The 20,608-nt window shown below is 48.3% G+C and overlaps 10 protein-coding genes across 10 annotated transcripts; 6 read left to right on the top strand and 4 right to left on the bottom strand.

Moving 5' to 3' along the window:
- Positions 1-1,258: 1,258 nt before the first annotated feature.
- Positions 1,259-1,789, top strand: TRUGW13939_10917 (uncharacterized protein; the record flags this gene model as incomplete). The annotated part of the gene is made up of 2 exons (XM_035494027.1): positions 1,259-1,316; positions 1,368-1,789. The coding sequence occupies 2 exons, from the start codon at positions 1,259-1,261 to the stop codon at positions 1,787-1,789; spliced, it is 480 nt and encodes a 159-aa protein (XP_035349920.1).
- An 892-nt stretch (positions 1,790-2,681) lies between these two features.
- Positions 2,682-3,468, top strand: TRUGW13939_10918 (uncharacterized protein; the record flags this gene model as incomplete). The annotated part of the gene is made up of 2 exons (XM_035494028.1): positions 2,682-2,853; positions 2,906-3,468. 2 exons carry the CDS (start codon positions 2,682-2,684, stop codon positions 3,466-3,468), a joined length of 735 nt encoding a protein of 244 aa, XP_035349921.1.
- Positions 3,469-3,742: 274 nt separating this feature from the next.
- On the top strand, positions 3,743-4,602 carry TRUGW13939_10919 (uncharacterized protein; the record flags this gene model as incomplete). Its single annotated transcript, XM_035494029.1, has 4 exons — positions 3,743-3,976; positions 4,042-4,233; positions 4,388-4,438; positions 4,507-4,602. The coding sequence occupies 4 exons, from the start codon at positions 3,743-3,745 to the stop codon at positions 4,600-4,602; spliced, it is 573 nt and encodes a 190-aa protein (XP_035349922.1).
- An 802-nt stretch (positions 4,603-5,404) lies between these two features.
- On the top strand, positions 5,405-6,331 carry TRUGW13939_10920 (uncharacterized protein; the record flags this gene model as incomplete). Its single annotated transcript, XM_035494030.1, has 2 exons — positions 5,405-5,530; positions 5,600-6,331. 2 exons carry the CDS (start codon positions 5,405-5,407, stop codon positions 6,329-6,331), a joined length of 858 nt encoding a protein of 285 aa, XP_035349923.1.
- Positions 6,332-6,532: 201 nt separating this feature from the next.
- On the top strand, positions 6,533-7,548 carry TRUGW13939_10921 (uncharacterized protein; the record flags this gene model as incomplete). The annotated part of the gene is made up of 3 exons (XM_035494031.1): positions 6,533-6,766; positions 6,879-7,175; positions 7,282-7,548. 3 exons carry the CDS (start codon positions 6,533-6,535, stop codon positions 7,546-7,548), a joined length of 798 nt encoding a protein of 265 aa, XP_035349924.1.
- Positions 7,549-9,288: 1,740 nt separating this feature from the next.
- TRUGW13939_10922 (uncharacterized protein) lies at positions 9,289-9,949 on the bottom strand (the record flags this gene model as incomplete). The annotated part of the gene is made up of 2 exons (XM_035494032.1): positions 9,289-9,728; positions 9,799-9,949. The coding sequence occupies 2 exons, from the start codon at positions 9,947-9,949 to the stop codon at positions 9,289-9,291; spliced, it is 591 nt and encodes a 196-aa protein (XP_035349925.1).
- A 690-nt stretch (positions 9,950-10,639) lies between these two features.
- TRUGW13939_10923 (uncharacterized protein) lies at positions 10,640-12,983 on the bottom strand (the record flags this gene model as incomplete). The annotated part of the gene is made up of 7 exons (XM_035494033.1): positions 10,640-10,712; positions 10,762-10,904; positions 10,971-11,504; positions 11,565-11,871; positions 11,921-12,661; positions 12,717-12,723; positions 12,779-12,983. The coding sequence occupies 7 exons, from the start codon at positions 12,981-12,983 to the stop codon at positions 10,640-10,642; spliced, it is 2,010 nt and encodes a 669-aa protein (XP_035349926.1).
- Positions 12,984-13,796: 813 nt separating this feature from the next.
- TRUGW13939_10924 (uncharacterized protein) lies at positions 13,797-15,121 on the bottom strand (the record flags this gene model as incomplete). Its single annotated transcript, XM_035494034.1, has 2 exons — positions 13,797-14,990; positions 15,050-15,121. 2 exons carry the CDS (start codon positions 15,119-15,121, stop codon positions 13,797-13,799), a joined length of 1,266 nt encoding a protein of 421 aa, XP_035349927.1.
- A 1,134-nt stretch (positions 15,122-16,255) lies between these two features.
- Positions 16,256-16,938, bottom strand: TRUGW13939_10925 (uncharacterized protein; the record flags this gene model as incomplete). The annotated part of the gene is made up of 3 exons (XM_035494035.1): positions 16,256-16,340; positions 16,406-16,628; positions 16,719-16,938. 3 exons carry the CDS (start codon positions 16,936-16,938, stop codon positions 16,256-16,258), a joined length of 528 nt encoding a protein of 175 aa, XP_035349928.1.
- Positions 16,939-17,914: 976 nt separating this feature from the next.
- TRUGW13939_10926 (uncharacterized protein) lies at positions 17,915-20,283 on the top strand (the record flags this gene model as incomplete). Its single annotated transcript, XM_035494036.1, has 6 exons — positions 17,915-18,093; positions 18,145-18,262; positions 18,314-19,093; positions 19,149-19,280; positions 19,333-19,453; positions 19,502-20,283. 6 exons carry the CDS (start codon positions 17,915-17,917, stop codon positions 20,281-20,283), a joined length of 2,112 nt encoding a protein of 703 aa, XP_035349929.1.
- Between the last annotated feature and the right edge of the window lie 325 nt (positions 20,284-20,608).

Below are 20,608 nucleotides of genomic sequence, written 5' to 3' on the forward strand. Positions count from 1 at the left end.
GGTTCTCTGTTGATAGATGAGTGGTTCGGGATAGGACTACATACGATCAGTCGGGGACCTGCATGTAGCTACACCTTTCCGGTGTGGAACATTGAAGAATGGAGGACTCCTCTCGCCTAGTTTCATATATTTTACTACCTTCTAAATGAAACTCTGGTTCTAGCGTTTATTATTCATGTTCTTTTTCTTATTTTAAGTGTTGTTCCTCACGATACAGGTTGATGCCGAGAAGCTTCTTTAAAGAAAAGAAAAAAAGAAAGATAAAATTGTAGATGGTGACAGACCAGAGGTTACATAAAGTTTCAGGGACAAATAAATTGTGTTATTAAATTTCTTACCATGCCGGTTTATGTCGAACTGGACGGAGCAGGTTAGATCTTGAGGCTTTGGATTGACACATGAGACAGCTTTTCTTGACGGGAAAAGACTAAATTTATTGCCTGACTTGCTGTAGATTCTCAATTTGTAATTTAATTTGAAACGTATTGAGAAATATAAACGTCAAATCGATTTTCTGTGATGTATTAGATTTCTACAACTTTTAAGCGGTTTGCAACGGTTTATATTTTGCCATGTTACTATATTGCTGATATGTCGCAGAAAGTCATTATACTTAGAAAATTGTATACGTATCAACACTTGCAACAGTAAGATATATGTGGATTTTTTGCAGCGTTGCAAAACCACACAACGTTGCCGCAACGTTGCAGAACGGTATCCCTGGCGTTTCCGGTATTGATATCTTGCAAATCGTTCAGGTGACATGACTATAGTTGATAGTAACATAATCGCTCATAACTAACTAGTAACTCTAGAGTGGTATTATTAATAGACAGGTTCTGCAGGTCAGTATCCGAAACAGGTTAACACTTGAAAGGATTTCCTAATTGAGACAGAAAAGAATACACCTCAACTTTCTACTATCCCAATTAATTGCTCTAAATATCTTCCAATTATAACCGCTAAAGGTATTAAATATGGTATAAATTGTTTTATCGCCTTTCTAATCAGAAACTTGGCGCCCCATCTCCTTCCTGAAGCAGTTGGAAGTTGGAAGTTGAGGACTTGTCTATTTATCTATGATCGACTATTAACTAAACTGTCATTCAGCCGCTACAAAGGGGCTATTATAATTAATGTTGCATTGCAGTTAACTATTCATAAGCATGGTACATGAGATATAAATTTGGGTGGGTTTTCCCTTTAATCTTGATGGCCATAGCAATTAATTTACGTTGAGAACAAAACAAAGATGAAAATGGGTTTATCTTTTATAAAGCTGCTAGCTTTAGGCTTTGTGCCATTTGCTACTGCTTGTGTGTATTCTTCCAAGTGATACTCACACGAGGGACTAATAGATTATCTAGATGACCCGCGAGAGATTTTCCAAGTCACGGTTCAAAGCGGCGATCCCCAAATTGATTCCCTATGGTTCCAAAAAGGCGTACAAAAAAATGGCCTCATTAATCTGTCCTTTGGGGATAATAATGCGGCCTTCGTCCTTGACGGCAATCATTTAACACTGCTAAACGATGATTTGTCCGAATTCGCTACTGGATTTATCGACAACGATGACAACGGGATCTTGAAATTCGGTAATAGCACAAAATTTCCGCCTACCAATTTCTACGGCTATAAAGAAGATCTGTTCGCCGAGGACAGCAGTCTATTGTGGTTCTCGTGTCAGATACAAGACCCGCCTCAGATTACAGTTGTTCTAGCAACTGCTGCCCACAGTGGGTGTCAGCAGCTTGGGGAAGTCAGTTTTCAGTACCAGCCAACAGGTTAAGGTTAGGAGAGAATGGAAATGCGTAGTACCAAAGGTCGCATTGATGAATGTATGGTAGTTCATATACCAGTTGACATCAGTTTTAGATATGGGCACTAATATTAAGTCAATAACTTGTATAACTTATTACAATCCCACACTAGTAGCTAACTAAGGGGAGATGTAGTTTTAACGCTTTAAGAGACTTAGTATACCTATTTTAATAATGATCTGTACTAGTTCCCTCTATAGATCTTTGACTACGGAGCACACAGTATGGTGCAATACTCCACCGACACATCGCACTAGACCAAAAAGCCAAGACGTTACATATAAACAAGCGAAATCTCTGCCTCAGGCACCCAACGAGTTTTAGCCAGAACAGGCTTCCCCGAGGTAAGTAATATAAATGTTGTATTAAAGTTTGTAATATAATAATACTATTACTTATATAATGTCATGGAACATATGTTAATAAGTACTCTCAATACTCTCAATAGGTAGCTTCACCATTTCTCGCCCCCATTGTAGATGCTGCATGGTTACGTGGCCAAGAAACGAGCAAAGGAACAAGTATGCATGATCTTTGACAAAAGCAATTATTTGTTGTCAAACAGAAAGATGGATAATCTTCCATGTGCTATAATCTAATATAACTTTATTAATAACAGCTGTGTTATTGGCAGTGGACAGGGACTGCTTTCAAACAGCGTCGTAATATAGTTTCATCCTAATAAGGTAAAGCACCGGCGGCGCAGAAACTTGAAAGGGGCAGCAGTTTCTATTTAATTGACCGAACTTCCAAGCGCCAACTTGAACTATCCACTGTGTGTCCAGCGGTTTTGTTTGCGTCTTCCCGTCTCTCTTGTTGCATTCATTCACTCAAACGCGACCCAATTGATAATTCCGCAGTATGCGTCTTATTCTCGCGCTGGCTGCGCTTACAGGCGCGTTTGCAGCATCGGCGAACACTGTTCCCCCGGAGCTGGCAGTCATCGGCGAGCCTTCAATCGTTTTGAATGCGACATATTCGGTCGGATCAACCAGCGTCAGCTTCAAGCCCGGCGAGTTCCTCAACGCAACGAGTATGTATAGCAATACTCCTCATTTAAGAACTATTAACTAACCCACATCTAGCCGCCCAGGATGCGCCGCAGCCCCAGTTGCATGACTCGGGATTGAACAGCAGCGCTTCCTATCTGCTGCTGATGGTTGATCCGGACTGGAATGCCACCAGTCCTCCCTCGGTGATTGTACACACGGTGGTCACCAACCTGACTACCAGTGCCAACAGTACCAGTGAGGCAAAGGTGATTGCGAGCTACATTGCGCCCGCGCCCAGTTCCGGCACACACAATTACACGCTGTTCCTCTTCGACCAGCCGTCCAACTTCAGCATCCCCTCCGACTATGAGAGTTACATGGAGACCACCGCTCGAACCCCGTACAACAGGATCAATTTGCCGCTGGAGAAGTTCATCAAACAGGCTGGCCTGGGAACACCGGTCGCAGCTAATTACTTTCGCGTTACGGCGGCGAGCAACAGTTCCGGCACCAGCACTACCACTGGCACGCCCTCCGGTACGGCCACCAGCACGGCTGCCACCGGCACCAACACGTCCAGTGCGGCGGCCGTTAGGGGAAATTTCTATCTAGCGACTGTATTGGCTTTGTTTGGTGCAGCGGTTGCGATTGTCTAGTCTGTTCCTGATCATGGAATCAACAGGGACCATTATCTGTATCTAGTTTGTCATTCTCGGGGGACCGGAACCAGGTCACTCAGTCAAGATCGTGTGGCCAACTTAAAATCTATAGAAATTAGATTCGGATTTATACAATAGTGTATGAGTCGAGACACTAAATTCAATAGTTCGCACGTGGCCATAAACAATAACCCACTATTTAGAGTAAACCTACCAACCTTGGTACTGTTCATCTACTATCTGTCTAATCGTAGACAATAAACTATACACCATGGCCTCATCGCGAATCGATTCTCTGGCGACCACTATTGCCGAATCGGCCCAGGAGCTACGCACTCTGCTGGCCCAACATGGCATGGCCGAGCCCTCTTTTTCGGCCGACTGCCCTGCATCGACAGTGCTACCTCCAGCAGTAGACGAAGCGCGGAACGTCCTTTTACGTACAGCCTGTGAGATCCAGGACCTGCTTCTCGACCCGGCAAATCTTCTACGATCCTATGCCGTGGTAGGCCGCTTCACCTAAGAGGCCACCAGATCCACGTCTAACCATGGGTTATACTCTACTTCCAGCATGCCAACCTCGTGTTACTACACTTCATCCAACAGTTCAATATCGGGCAGCTCGTGCCCGTCGCGGGCGAGACCAAGACCATCACATTTGCAGCGCTGGCCGAACAGTGTGGGCTCCCTGACGCAGACGTCCATCGTCTCGTCCGACATGCAATGGCAATGCGGGTATTCGAGCAAGTTGGCGATAACGAGGTGGGACACACGCGGGCCAGCATGCTTTTGCGCCAGGAAGGGATTCATGGCTGGATTGGATCAACTTGCGAGAATGCCTAGCCGGGTGCAACACGAGTTAAGACCTTTACTGACTCTCCCAACCACATATGGTACCATTCTTAACATGTCGTAGACAATCGAGTCGTTGAAACGGTTTCCCAGCTCTTCAGATCCTTCGCAATCAGTAAGTCCTCCTTTCTATACCATTGTTGATCATCATTTGTATACCATCGTTGATGCTGACAGGGATAGGGCTTCGCGCTCGCCAATAACAGCCTCACCCTCTACGACGCCCTCGCCCAGTCTCCCGCAAGAGCCGCCACGTTCGCTGCTAGCAAACGAGGGTAGGCCTCTGGGCCGGCTATGGCTCCGGCGACCTTTCTCGAAGCTTACCGTCCGATACTAAACGAGCTTGCGCCGGGCTCCCTGTTTGTTGATGTTGGCGGCGCCCATGGAGCCATCGCCCGGGCTGCGGCGAAACCTATCTGCATCTCCGTTATATAGTACAAGACCTTCCCTCGGTCATTGCGCAGGCACCACTTTCTTTGCAGCAAGTAGAATTCCAGGCTCGCGACCTTTTCAGAAGTCTGCAGCCACAGCGTGATGTCACCGTGTTTTTCCTGCGGCACATCTTGCACAACTGGGGGGATGCACACGCGATCGATATTCTCTGGAGCCTGGATCCCGGGATACGTCGGGGAACAAGGGTGCTGATACACGAGCATATGCTGGACTACCACCAGAAACAGCCAATGTGGAAGAGGAGGCTGGAGAGCGCAATGGATGTGAACATGCTAAGCCTACTAAGTGCGCGCGAGAGAGACGAGGTGGCGTGGCGCTGCTACAGAGCGCGGACGCGCGGTTTACATGGGTTGGTGTGCGATGGTTTGCAGGCAGTGCGTTAGCGATTGTCGAAGCTTTTTGGGACGATTCTTTGCCTTCTACCCCTGCAGAAGAGGGGGCTGGTTCTTGCAACTAAAGAATGAATGCAACAAAGGAAGATCGGTGGATGCTAGACAACAGTTCAGCTCCTCCCGCCAGCCCTTATCTAGTGCGGCCCTTGACCATTTATAGTTGTATACACTGCCTGCATTGAACAACACAACCAACAAGCAATTCATAAATTGATTTCTTTTCCCATCCGTGCAGAATGGCCACGACAACCCCCGGATGGTACCAGCCCTCCGTGACAAGCATTGACCCTGCAGCCCGGTCTCTCCTGGAAGAATACAGCGGGCTCTCACCGGATGAGGTGCTCCCGCACGTTGTCGCCCTGGTATGACATTTTGACTTTCTCTCGTTGGCTTGTGCGTTATCAGACTGATACACGATGATCAATAATCAGCGCGACAAAGCCTTCCAGATCTTTCCGTACCCGTGCATTGGCCAAATGCGCTTTCTGACCTGCCACCTTGCCCGTCTTCCGTTCTATTCGCGCGTGCTCGCTCGTCTTACCCTTAGCGAGCATGCAGGTTTTCTCGATGCTGGCTGCTGCGTCGGCCAGGAACTGCGCCATTTAGTGCACTGCGCCAAAATCCCCGCTCGCAATCTGTATGGGTTTGACTTGGAAGCAGGGTTCTTCGACCTCGGATACGAATTGTTCCGCGACGATGCTACCAAGTTTCAGGCTAGCCTGATCCCTGCAGATTTAGGCGTGGAGGGCCCCGAATGGGAAGTTTCCCCGCTTGTGAAAACGGTAGTCGGCAAGATTGATGTCGTGTGGGCTGGCTCGTTGCTCCATTTCTGGAACTATGAGGGCCAGCTACAGGGACTGCTTCGGCTCATTAACTTGTGTAGCAGGAATGAAGGCGTGATGGTCTGTGGTAGGCAGATGGGCAGCGTATTGGCTGGCGAGTATGAAATGACTGGCTTGCTGGACAAGAAAACCTATCGGCACAACGTCGAGAGCTTGAAAGGCTTGTGGCTTGATGTCCAGCAGCGCACAAAGTCGCGGTGGCAGGTCGAGGCCGCGTTGGAGGTCGGCGAGACGACGGCCAATATGCAGGGCATGAGTTTTGTGGATTCGAATGCGCGAGTCATATGGTGGTGTGCCACCAGATTATCTTCATCTCTCTGAAACGTGAACAAAGATATAATTATTGCTACTACTCTACATCGCGATGAATATAAAAATTAGTCGAAACAAATATCCCATCCCGCGTTTCTTCTCCCTTGGAGAAGCTGGACTTGCACACCAACTCGATACTGCTCATCGAACCATCCTGCCGACCTCCTCCTCCTCTCATAGGATGAGAGGGACTGGAAAGATGACCGTAGTATGTCCGAGGACACTGTGGCCCTTGAACCGGGCATGGCGCGCAAGGCCCTCTTGTCCGAGCGAGTTCGTCGTCCAGAGTTTGAACAAGACCCTCCTGCGTGGAACCTGTCATGTCTACTGCGTCTTCTCAGGGTGCGATCCCACCGTACGCCAGATGACAGTGGAACTGACACGCAGCCTGAAACCATACAAAGCTCAACACTTTATTCGCGCTGGCTACGGATTGACCGAGTCGTGCGTTGACATGGTCTGAGATCTGGTTGACCATCCTGTGGATGGCGGCCTTCTCCATGAGGATTCTTCCGGTTAGTTTCTTTCATGTGGTCTGCTCATTCCCGGAGTGCAGATGCGCGTGCTGCGTGATACTGACGGAAAAGAGGCTGCTGTAAACGAAGAAGACATGCTGCAGCTACATGGCCCGGCCATGTTCAACAAGTACTACGATGGCGACCCGGAAGCCACGGCCGATGGTTGGTTCATTACCGGGGACAGCGCCTATCTCGACGAGCAGCCAGCTTTACATCACTGGGCGCACCATGGACACGCTGCTCGCCTACAGGCCCATCGCCAGGCTCAGCGCCAGCCGCCCACCTCCGACATGGAACAGACCAGGAAGCTACTGGCGCCGAGGTCCGGTTTTTGGGTGCGTTGGATGGGCCACCGAATATCGCCCCGCTGGTTGGGCACCTGACCTGGACAGAGGCGTTGGTGATTATTGGGTATTTCTACAAGCTGATTCCGGAGAGCAGGTGTGTCGTGCTCATGCCAGAAATGAGGGAGAGGCCGGTCGAGGTGGCGTTGAATGTCAACTAGTGGTTCTTGGTGAAGCGGATCAGCAGAGGTTCCAGGTACTGGGGCTAGAGAGGGTAGAGTTGACGCATGTGACGGACGTCACTCATGGGTCTTGCAAAGCAGCAGGCGCGTTTATGCCCAGTGGCCAGATGAACTGTGTCGTTGATGTTTTTTGGCGTCGAGCCGTCGTTGACGGTAACGGATCAGAAGGAGGTATGGCATAGGGATTACTTGGGACAGTGGAAGACGTTGAGTAAACAAGGGATGGCACTGCATCAGTGCGAAGGACGGCATGCGGTTATGCTGGGACAAGAGTTTGTTGGTTCTTTAGGTTTGATTTTGAGGAGGGTTTTATCTGAGAGAGGGGTGCTGTTCATACAAGATTCTAATGTTACTCTATTATCAGTTGACGGACCTACCTGCTAAGCACGGTGTATGGTATGAGTAATTCCGCTGCAATTATGACTGGTTTCTTGGGTAAATTTCTTGCTCATGGTCTCTTGAAGACTCATCAAATGTTGCCACCAAGTGCTATCTTAGTAAAAATACCCCGCCTGTGTGGAGGGAAGCTTTCATTGGCTAGTAGAAAAGAACACAATCAAGCTTATCATTTTTTATCATTGGTCTCTAGTTGTGTGCATTTTACATTGTGTTCGTGTGTTCGTGTGTTCGTGTGTCCAGTGGAGGCGGAAATGAGTCTCTGTTGTATATTAGGCTGCGCTTATTTAATAGCTCATGTGAAACAGTGGCTGATGAAGAAATATAATATCATTTATAAAGCACCTATGCCCCAGTTTCCATGTTATAATGCTTCAGGGGGTGCCGATTTCTTTTTTCTCGCTAGGTTTTTTATCAGAGAGCATGCAGTTTTACTAGGAAGTGATATGTGAAATTTCTTAGACCCAAGCTACGGCCTTCCAACTTAATGTATTCGCGTTACAGTCCGAAAATTAATGATTCAAGGTACCCAGAGGGGATGTGTAACAAGACTTCGTCATGATAAAGACTCATAAATCACCACCTCAATTTTGACTCATAAGTAGCCCGGCCTGTCTGACAGGCATCGATTTTTTGTCATAATTATAGTTCTTCAATCTTCTTTTTCCTTTTCTTTTTTCTTTTTAGAAAACTCAGTATTAATGTATCCATCAATATGGTACATATTTCGTACAGAGCGCTGAGCTTGTAGGTACCCCCTCCCCTGCCTTTTACTTCTATACTGCTACGGGATATCCTAACGAGGCTACTTGATAAGGATTTTGAATAAATAAAATCATTTTTTCCACAGAAATCCACGCCGCAAACATGCTGGAAGACACCCCGCCGAAATGTCGAAAGATAATATACGTGTACAAATGCGGACTTATCAACCCGGCGCCCGCCATGGAACGATGCGTTCCACACCTTGATATCAAGAAATTGCCGTGTCCGCATCCTATCAGAAAAGTCAGATACCTTAATACTGACTGTCTCTGTACCAACAACAACGAATCTTGCCGCAGTGACCATCAGCCTCAACCCCGCCAGAACAACGTTCAGCGGAAGGGATTCAAACATTACACTGATTACCTTCAGGCCAAATGGCAAGTACCAAACCACTGTCGCCAAGTCCTCTGCAATAACGAAAATTGTGGTCGTGTGCATTTTTACTCTTTGAAGTGCAAGAGGAAAGAGGAACGGCCTCGGTTGGATCAGTCTTGCTGTGGACAGCGGGAATGGGTATTGGAGACAATCAATGAGCGCTGCAAGCATCCTGAATGTATGAGGGCTAAGGGCCAGGATAAATGGTGGTCCAGAATATGGGATGGGTTTTCTAATTAGTGCTTAATGAATCTTGGCTAGTGGTAATCTCCTCTCTTATCGTGCATCACATTTATAATGATTGTCTTTGAGAGTACATAAAAAGTCCGGTCTCGCGTATTTTAAGAATCATTTTATATCAATTGATATCATATCTTTCCTTTTCACTTCAAAGTTTGGACCAAGAACCAGCTCCCCGCCACCGGCTCACCCAGCCCTGCTGCTCTAATGAATCCCTTGATTTCAAACCCCATACGCGCCTCTGGGTTCTTTCCCAGGTACTTATCAAACTCTGGCGGAAAGATATAACGATCCGGCTGCTCAAATAAGATCTGTACGTATCGGTGTGCTGAATCACCCGGCGGAGGCGAGGGTGCAATGTACTTTGCCTTTTCCCGTTTGCTAAAATGCTGCACGGATAACGCTCGGGTCTTTTTATCTTTGATAATGAAGTCGGGCTGGTACCAATGTAGCAACGGCACAGTTGTGTCATTTCGCGGCACGTCTAGATCGATCATGAGGACCAAGTACCTGGCACGATGACGGCCAAAGGGAGGAATCTCGGCTACAGATTTGAGATCAAGACGGGGCTTGTGGTTTGCCTCTAATTTTTTTGAAGAATAATCATTAATATTGAACTTTAGCAGCCAAAATAGAAAAGATTAAAGAAGTACCGTATTTTGGGATCTTTGCTCCTGGGTGAACTCGTCCATTGTGTCCAAAGGATACACCGAGCCTTTCTTTCGTCGATGGCTCAAATTCTGGCGGTGTTTGAGCTAGCACCTGGTGAAAGAAAAATAAAAATAAGAGCACGATCCTGAGCATGTTTAGACTTTTCTTTTTTTGTGAGATTGATGGTTTTAACTAGGAGCTGAATAGCCACAAAATCGTTCACTGGGCGGAAATCGAAATTGAATCTACATGTGTCATTTTAGAATAACAATTTGACACATTATGATAAGCGGAACATATTATGGTAATGCACAACAAACCTTAATAATACATGTACGCTGTGGGTTGACGTCAGTATTTCCGCTTGCGGTAGCATACATTAATAGAGCATGTTAAAGTATAAACGAGTTAAAGTATTAAAGGAGAACAAATACAACCGTCGTTATTGTTGTGAGCTATCGATATAATCACGCCTTTCAAATAAGATCAAATTCTTGGTGTAGTTTTACAATAAAATCGTAATTATTTGGAAGATCGGGAAAGTATCTACAACTACACTTGCTATAGTGCCATTTGCGTTTGAACAACCCCGTATATACATGTAGCCAACATTGAATTCTTATCAACGACAAAGAAATACGTAACAATAGCCTTTTCGAACAAAGACCTACGGGATGAAGAGTATAAAACTTAATCCGGATAAGGAAGTGTTTCGGCACGACTGTGGGCCAATGACGTTCTCAAGTTTACATATTTCGCTCGGCTGGTATTCTATCGATTTTTTTGTGCATCGGATCCAATGTATTCTCGCACATGTTCCAACTAAACTATAGTTTTCATGATCTAAGGAAGAGCCAAAAATAGCTCCTTCATCTTCGGGTAGTTGGGCGTGCCCAAACCAGTTGCCGGGTCCCATCTGTTCATGTGTGAGTTTGGATTTACAGAATAAACATGCATAAACGTACCCCTCAATAGCAGAGAATCCCTCAGAGCCGCAGCCAACATTGGTGCCATTCGTGATGTCGTTGAGGACGTGGGGATTGGCGTAAAGGACCGGGTTGACAAAACCAATTGGTCCTTTGCCAATGCTCAAGCGTTCCTCGTTAAGCTAGCAGAGATTCGTTAGCCTGTTTATTATACGTTTCGAGACAGATAAAAAGTAAATAAAGCATACCAAAGTCAATACTGAGGCGAATAGGGGCGATGCCAGACTCGCGCCGAAGAAATGCACAAACTTGCCGTCAAGGAAAGACGAGAAATAGGCACCATTGGCAGAAATATCAGGATAAGCACGGCCTATACTATTGAAAAGACCAGACGTCGTGTTCACATCGACGGAGAGCTCGGCGTAGTACGGATATGAAAGGTCGGCAGTCGCAAAATATTTCTCGACCGCGAATTCCTGATACCAAGGGCGCAAGAAGTAATTAGAGAAGCCACCAGAGCTAGAAAAGTTTGCTGCAGTGCCGCCAAGGTCAACGTGCATGACACTTTCCGTATCCTGAACCGATTGACCGTTGTACAGCATGGTTCCACCGACCGAGGTCACATAGGGGCAGTTTGAAGGATACTGTGGGTTAAAGATCTTGCCTTCTGGTCCCAAGCAGCCGTTTTCTGCGCCGTCATTCGCAAACGAGGCTACACCGTAATCACCGGAAGCAAACAGAATGGAGTGGCCCTGCAGACCCAGTTTCAAAAACTCGTTACACTTTATCATCTGTCAGTTTTCTTCCATATTTCTTCAATAACCTCCCCTAAATGAACGTACCTGACGTTGGGTGTACTTTAAGGGAAGATCAGCCTCGGCCTGGCCGTATGAGGCACTGATTACATTGGTGGGTTTGTACACGCCGCACTGCAGCTTGCCCTTGTATCCGCCTGCAGCAGGGTTAGGGTAGATGGGGTCGATGCTGAGGTCGTCCCCCTTTTCGCCGTAGGCTGCGTAGGTGCAGTACGAGCCGTCCAGGGCGTCAAGGAAGGTGTTGAAGAGATTGGTGGTGGCTATTTCCTCGGGCTCGTAAACCTGGTCGTCGACTTGGTACAAGGTGACAGTTTGCGGGTAGATCAAAGAGAACCTGAAAATGGTCAGCATTTGGACGAGTTTTTGTTGAAATCGCTACTCACGCCATCTCAATATCAATATTAGACTCGCCCTGGTTGAGCGAGCTATACGAAGGCACAGAGAAGTTGGCTCCGTCAATTAGCGCCGGGGTCGGGTACGTTCCCTCGGGCACCGCCGGATTGACATTCTTCCAGTACAGGTCCAAGTCAGACTTGGAAAAGTAGTCGCCCTGTTCATACAAACCAAGAGAGTTGTCTTTGTGCGGGTTCTTCAAGGTCTTGGGAATACCGTACAGCTCCTTGATGCACGTTGGGGTCATGTTGAAACTACATGTCTGCACGTCAGCGGCCAGACCCTGAGGTGCAGCCCAACCCTCTGGCAATTCCAAGTTTGCCTCGATGTACTTGGATGTGCGGACAGCCTCAGCGTGGCTTGCACGTTTCGTATAATCATGGGTCTTGTGCTTGACAACCTGGGTGAGCTTGACACCTGGGGTGATGTAATCAATATGCGCGGCCAAGTGCTCGGGCACATGGTACTTGTCGCAGCCGACACGGATCTTGTCGCTCTGAGCATGCTCGTGCTCATGGTACTCGGCCTGCAAGAGTCGTTCGACTTCTTCCGTGGTAGCGTCAAAGGCGAGCCAGCCCTTGTTGTCGGAACGGACAACACGGTGGCCCTCAATTCCGGCAGTCGTGAGCCACTCTCTGACAGCATCGACGTGCTTTTCCGGAGGCGCAAACATGTCATGGACATCGTCGGAAGCCCAGTACTTTCCATAGTTGGCTGATTCTGGGTTCGAGCTATGACTTCTTAGCACCGACTGGCTTTCATCTATGACCTCCAATGCAAACCTACATGTCCACTTTACATTCAATGGTCAGCACAACGGTTCCAGACACTAGCAACAAGTAACTCACTGAGGAATTCCTCTCCCTTCTCCAGATTTGTCTGACTCAAGCCAATGCGAACAGGCAGGATAGCTGAGGGCTCAATGCGAGCGCTTTTGATCCAGTCAGCCGAGGGCTTCTCGCGCATTTCGTGCACGACATGCTTCGGTTGCGACGGAGCGGCATTGGATAGAGCAGCCAACGCGGACAGAACCGCGATGTGGACGACGACCATTTTGACCACAGCACACACGAGTCACTACACAGGTCGTTTTGAAAAGGGAACCAACATGAATCGACGAGAGACGAATTGCCGGGTTATATGGTGTGTTGCTCGCGAGCATCGCGCAAGCCCAACCGCGTTCCTGGCTGGGAATCCACCAATCATGCCGGGCAAGATAAGTGAAGCGCTTATCGCGAGCTGAAGCTAGCGAAGCTTCATCCCTTGAGGAGGTTACATGGCGTCAAGCCCCAATTTGGTTGTTTCCTGCGCCGGGAATCGCCGCGCGGACAAAGCATCGAGGATCATGCCTTCAGAGCGCATGCTGAAGAAGAGTAGCGCGAAGAGAGTGAAGATGGACGAAAGTGAAGCATCAACAACAACAACAACAGTGACAGAGAGACGAGACAAAAAAAGGCAGGATCGACGCAGTAGTCGCATCACCTGCCGTTATGGGCTAGCGCAAGGATTTTTTCTAGAATGCTAAACTTAGATTTCTATTGGCTGGCTTTAGTGGGGACTGCGGGTCTAACGCAGATCACCTTCCTGTTCCTGACTAGTGGTCCCCGTATTGACGTGTCTGTGTCCTGATTGGCTGGCTTATCTCCGCAACTATATATACATTGTAGAAATGAGAGAAACAATTACTATGAACAAGAAGGATAGGAAAATATACAGAGAAGATGAAAAAAAAAAAAAAAGGCTGGATCAACCAGAAATATCCGATATTACAAACACCGAACCAATGCCAACGCCCATCCAATAACTAAAAGTCACAACACAACATTCAATCGTCATCGTACTAGCCTACTAGGGTCTCAGGGCGCTTCATGTACTAGCTTCTATAGTCTGGACGTTGCTCTCTATCGCTAGCTGGTCGCCCTGCGAATGGAAGACCTCGTCGATCGGCCACTGCACGGCCGACAGCCAGTCGGCATCTAGTAGGTTCAGCATAGCGCTGAGCATCCGCTTCGCCCAACCGTCCAGAAACCACGGTGACGGGATACGGTACATGCCAGCGCACCAGTGGCAGAATATCACCAGCGCCATTGGATCCTTGCTGCGTAGCAAGGTGAGGAATTCGGGGGCGACCCCGGCGGGCCACCACAGGACAAGCAGCCATGTTGTCGGCAGTTGGGCCGCCAGGATGGAGTACCAGAAGCGCAGCACGGTGATGGCCTGGGCGCATTTCTGGCGATCTTCTTCGCGGCGGACTCCAAAGCCCGAGGTCTCGTTGAGCTGCCGCAGATGGGATAAAGCAATTTCGTGGTTTTCGTCCAGGGCTTCGAAGCGGAGGTGTTTACGGTGGGTAAAGAGCTCCTTCAGCTTACTCTGTTGGAGATGTGGACCGAGCTGGTCAATGAGCGACCAAGTGCCGCGCAGAGCCGAAATGGCATTATATGCATCGGCCACAGGTAGTCCGTTAGTCATCGGGGCGGCGCCAGGCACACACGATATGCCCAGCTGAAACATGAGAACCATGAGCGAGAAGGAGAGGATGGTTACGCAGTTTTCCGGGTTCATTTCTTGCACGGCTTTGGGAAAAGCGACGACGGCGCTGCGATAGTTTTTGAAAGCGGCGGTGTAGTAGTCCTTAGGGTTAGGGGGATTCAGGTAGCAGATGTGTAGCGCTGATATTGCCATGGTGCAATGGTCGATCCATGAATTGTGCTCCGACTGCATCGGCACTTCGCCCTTCCAGATCAGCTGTACACGCCGCGGGTCTTCCTTTAAAAGAGCTAGCGTGGATCCGGTTGACTGCTGGTACTGCCATCGTAGCTCTGACTGTTGGATGTCCAATGCTGGCCAGACGGACGGCTCCATCCATCGCAGCTCTGAGGATTTTCTCCTGCTGCTGCCGCGTTCATTTTGAGCCAGCGATAGACTGTCGCTCTCGCCAGCAACCTTTCCGTCACTATCCTGGCATTCCTCGTCGTCATTTTCCTCGTCGTTTTTGAATTGAAAACTACAATCTTCCCCCCTTCGTTTGCAGTGGTGGCACTGGGGAGCTTGCAGATTGCACTGTCGATCGTCAGCATCTTTCCTACCTCAAACTATGCTCGGGTCGCATCAAAGCACACCTTCACGCGCCGCTTTTTGCAGTTGGTGCATCCATTGCGGGTTTTGGTGTGGAACCTGCGCGAGTTCCCCATAGCGAAAGGACAGTTAAATGTGAATTATGGTGTTGTTGGTTTTGTTAGAAGATCATCGATATGGAACCCCGGGGAGGAGAGGGGTTGTTTTTTTGGCCCTTTTATCGAAATATCCTTCCGATGTTGGATTTCCGGTTTCAGTCAACGCAAGTTGTCGCAGTCAGCCAGCTACAGGCACGAGGCATGCTCAGACAGGCGAGGCGATAAGAGGTGGTGAGTGATGAATGATTGCAGCCTTGCGCGGTCATCGAGCTGTTGGGGTTTGGTGCCTGGCTCTTTTATTTATTTCTTTCTGTTCTTCCCCTCGAAGCTGCTCGACGCATGGGGCCGTGAAAACCAGGCACAAAAGCTTGTCACGACGATGTATTTACGCCCTCGCCAACGGAAAATGTAGCGAGTGAGGGAAGAGAAAAAATTAAGGAAGAGGTCGATCCCGCCCGCCGTGATATCGTCGTTGGGGGCTAGCGGCGTCTGGGCTAGACTAGCAACAGGCCTCCTCGTGGCTAGCGCGCACCACGCAGGATCTCGTAATGTCCAGTGGCCACCCTGCCTTGTGTGATATGCACCTGGTGCAGGTCGCGGAGTCATCGACTATTGAAAAATTGAAAACCTGTTGGAATTGAGGGCGGCGTGGGTATCGGGTATCGGTCAAAATGTGACCCTTTTGGTCCCAGCAGGAAAAGACGCACTAAGAATATGAATGGAAACCCATGCTAATTTCAAAGTACTACTACTACCAATACTAACATTGATGTTAACATTCAATGTAAGCGTGCTAGAATTTAAGCTTATCTCGAGAAGGAATGGCACTAGGTGCAGGGACAAGAATGTGATGGGGAAAAAAAAGGGTCCTCTGTCAGCGAGCTTTTCTTCCTAGTACTACGTATTCGCCACTGGCCGGCCCCTCTGGTATAATCACCGATCAGTATCTGGCACAGCTAGCGTCTCACGATCCGAATTTGTCATGAATCAGCGCGTGCCAGTGGGAGGCCGGCGCTTGAGCCGAATGGATCTGACTCATCTTCTTGCTACATAGGTAAAACGGAGGTGCATTATTGTTATTATTTATTCACATTCTCTATTTTTAGTTGTAGAGATCGACACAAACGTTATAAGCCCATTTTGGTTCCGTGTTTAGTTGTCCAGACCCGCGCAGTTCTCGCTGGTCTGCGCTGTGATGTTGTCGTACGGAGACGGGTCCGTCCAGATGATGTTGTAGCTATTGTGCTGCTAGTCAGTACGGAGAAACAGCAAGGTCGCCAAAAGCAAAAGAGGCATTCGTACCTGTCATCAGGATAGTCGGGAGCATCGTCATAACCGAGTTTATCCACAATGTCGGTCAACGCCTTGTGCTCCCAGCAGATCAAAATGTTGCCTTCACCGTCGTAATCTTTAACGGCATCCTTGACACACTTCGGGTCATCACGGTCGCAAGAGGTGTCAACAGTCAGCCCGAGATCCTCGGCGAGGGGCTCGACAGTCTCGTAGGGGCGGTCCCGGGAGCCATCTTCCAAATCAAACTAATCAGCACGGAGTATCCGGCACACCAATACAGCGAGCGAGCGAGCAAATTATTGGAAAATGGGAAAAGGCTTACCTGACTTGTAGGCCTGGGCCAGGATGTACCCAATATTGTACTGGGACGAAGCACCAAAGACGCTGCGCAGACACTGGGCGCGCTGGGCGCCGACTGAGCTGAGACCGGGGTCGCCATCGTCAGGCTTTTCACCATGGCGGATCAAGTAGACGGTCGGGTCTGCCAGCGAGGCAGATCCGAAAAGAGCGAGCGACAGGGCGGTAGTGAGGAGGAGCTTCATCTTGCCTTTTCGTCTTCTTCTTTCCCCTTTATTTATCTTGCAGTCGAAGGAAGATTGATGGACTGCGGACTTCTTGTCTTGTTTATATCGTGCTTACTTGACGGCCCCGAACAACGGACAGACCGCAACGTGCCCCCTCCCCCACGGGCGTATTGACGAGTCGATCAATCATCTTGCCCATCGTCATCTCGAACACGGTGTTGTCCAGAGTCAGATGTAACCCGGTGAACGCCGGCAGATGATTGCCGGTGGTCTAACCCATTTGGGCTCGTCAGCTGTTGCGCTAGACTGATTCAGATCTAGCACTCTGAAACACGCCGATCGCACGTGAAGCCGCACGATGACCACATTGGCAGGTCTCGAGATACAAACTCGTGAGATGCAGAAATAAGAGTGCGATTGGCGCCTGAGCTTGCTGTTCCTGCGTCCGCCGCGCGTCTTCATGCGAGTCGTTTGTCTGATCTCTGTTCCCGATTTTAGCATCGTCCTGCGAGTCATTTTTGCTCTGCATGAGATTTGGTCAGTCTTTGATCGATTGATGTTGGGCTATTTAGGGCTCGGGCTCGGGCTATTTATGCAAAAGCAACTGCGATTTATGTCCAGTGAATAGAGATATGCACGGCTTTCTCAAAACTAAATAAACATCTCAGTTATTCTGCTACTGTCGTGTTCAATGGGTTCAGATCAATTGATGTCGCTCAGCGGGAGGAATATGATATTGAAGTTGTGAGCATATCCATTATTATTCAAAGGAGCCTCATTTTTAGAAAGGGAAGATTCTACTTTAAAGTCGTCCATCCATTCGGGCTCGTACACTAAAAATAGGCTTCTTTGACCATCCAATCATCGCCCGTGTTGATAGCTTAGATCGGCATCAAATTACCTCTTTTGTGACTAGCGCCAAGATAATCACGCTTTCATTGGTGAATATGGGTTTAGAGCACAATGGGGTCAACCTAAAATTGTCAACGTCGCAATGGATGACTCTATTCACAAATTATCCCAAAGCTTGATCAGTGATGACCTTATTATTCATCCAATGGGTACAACAAGCCTCCGCAACCATATCTTGAATAAGCATAGTCAGGATTCAGCCGCTCAGCTTACCCGTGCAACCGCCAATGTTAAAAGGACGTTGACGCGCGCAAATCTAGCGTGTGTTCTTATTTAGTATACACCCATTGCCATGGTTTTCTTTAACATAAGGTTTGGCCTGTTGGCCAGTCTCTGGGCAGGTTTTGATGCTGTGCTGGCCCTGAACCTGAATATTTCGACAAGTGGCGGTAACGCCTCGAGTCCCATTTTGTATGGGCTTTTGTTTGAAGTATTCCCCTCCTTTCTTGAATGGAGACAAAAGCGCTAAACAGCAATGTAGGATGTCTACCATTCTGGAGACGGCGGTCTCTACGCAGAAATGATCCAAAACCGCGCTTTCCAGGGCACAACGATTAATCTAGATAGCAACAGCCATGTGATCCCGCCCTTCCAAACCCTAGAATACTGGCACACCAGAGGCTCAGATACCCTAAATTTAGATAGTGAAGGCCCGGCGCTTTCCGATGCTCTGCCGTCGCATATGCGCGTGGATGTTGATTCCGGTGCGTCAGGAGCCACGGGCTTCTGGAATGAAGGATTCTGGGGGATGAACATTACAACTGCCACGCGGTATGCTGCCAACTTTTATCTGCGCGGCAACTATGACGGGGAGATTTTGTGTGCGTTTTGGAGCAATACGACAAACTCCATGCTCGGAAATACGACTTTTACGGTCTCGCAGACCGAGGACGATGGGTGGAAGTTGTATCAGCAAACTTTTACTCCGTTTGCCTCGGCGCCGGACGAGAAGAATACATTTCATTTGACATTTGACGGGGCCAGTGTTGCTGGCAACAGCCTCCGGTTCAATATGATTAGTGTGTTTCAACAGACATGGAAGGACGGAAATAACGGTTTGCGAATGGATCTTGCCGAATCCCTGGCTGCCATTGGAGGCAAATATTTGCGCATGCCTGGCGGGAACGACCTCGAGGGGCAGTCAGCACCATACAGGTTGAAGTGGAACGAGACTATAGGTGCGATTATTGATCGTCCTGGGTTTCCCGGCACGTGGGGCTATTACAATACGAATGGACTTGGTCTATTGGAAATGATGCAGGTGAATTTTGCCTTTGTCCGAATTTTTGACACTCCCAATACTAACAGTTGTGGAGTGGTGCGTCGATATGGGACTGGAGACAATATTAGGCGTGTGGGATGGGTACTATCTCGACCACGAGGTGGTTGCAGAAGCTGATCTGCAGCCTTATATCGATGATGTTTTGAACGAGTTGGAATTTTTGTTGGTATGTTTAACAGATATTCCTTTTCCTGCTTTGGTACTGATCCCTTTCTCAGGGCCCAGCAAATTCAACTTACGGATCTCTGCGGTCTTCCTTGGGCTATCCCGATCCGTTTACCATCAAGTATGTCGAGATTGGGAACGAAGACTTTTTCGACACTACAAACTCCTACATCGGTAAGGAAACACTCCTTCGTTTATGCGTATTGTATACTAATCTCATAGATTACCGCTTCTGGGACTTCTACAATGCCATAAAAGCGGCCTACCCAGATATGATCATGATTTCCTCCGTCTGGTCCGGCTACTTCGCCGACCCTGTTCTCCCGAACGGCACGGTCCAGGATATACATGACTATCTTTCCGCCTCAGATATGGTTTCTAAATTCAACGCGTACGACAATTCAGATCGCAACTACCCTGTTCTCGTGGGCGAGTATGCCGCTATATACGATGACCAGCACACGAATCCGAATCAGCTTGACAATCCCACCCTCCAATCGGCGACTTCAGAGGCTATTTATCTCCTGGGGCTGGAACGGAACTCGGATGTCGTTGTGGGATGTTCCCACGGCGCGCTGATTAAGAGTTTGCATGACGAACCGGATAATGTGGCCATGATAAAACATTCTCCTACAGAACTTGTGTTTTCTATCAGCTACTACGTCGCAAAGCTCTTGTCATCGCATACGGGTTCGGAAACGGTGCCCGTGACCTCGGACACGGCGTATGGGCCGTTGTACTGGTCAGTCACGAAGAATGACTCCGAGACGTATTTTGTCAAGATTGTGAACTACGATGGTGCAGCATCAACCCCCGTGACGGTGACAATTCCTGGGAAGAAGAATGACGCGACGTTGATTACTGTAACTGCACCGGGCACGTATAGCACAAATACACTAGGGAACACGACGAGTGTGTGGACAGAGACTACGGTTCCGTATAGTGAAATAGGTTATACCTTTTCACTATCTGGCAATTATGTCAGTTCTGTATTAGTTGTGTGAACGGCATATTTGAAGTTGTACATATGTTTCATAGTTTCAATATTGTTCCATATCCTGAGGTGGTGGCAACGTGCTAGAATGTATATAGTTGTAAAATCGCAGAGCAGAATGTATTTTATTTAAGGATATCTTCCATCTTTTAGTTGTCCACAGGTTTCGTCAATGTCAACATTTGTGGATAACAAGGAGACCAAGGCCACATCTAAGATGTGGAATCCAGAAACCGGCAAAATAACTCGCTTACCACGCCAACTAGAGATCACATGTAGAGGTAATATAAAGATAGCTAGATGGACGGCACATACTCCGCCAAGTTTTTTAATTC

The sequence above is a fragment of the Talaromyces rugulosus genome, chromosome VI (genome assembly GCF_013368755.1).
Source record: "Talaromyces rugulosus chromosome VI, complete sequence".
In the NCBI taxonomy this organism is placed as follows: Eukaryota; Fungi; Ascomycota; class Eurotiomycetes; order Eurotiales; family Trichocomaceae; genus Talaromyces; species Talaromyces rugulosus.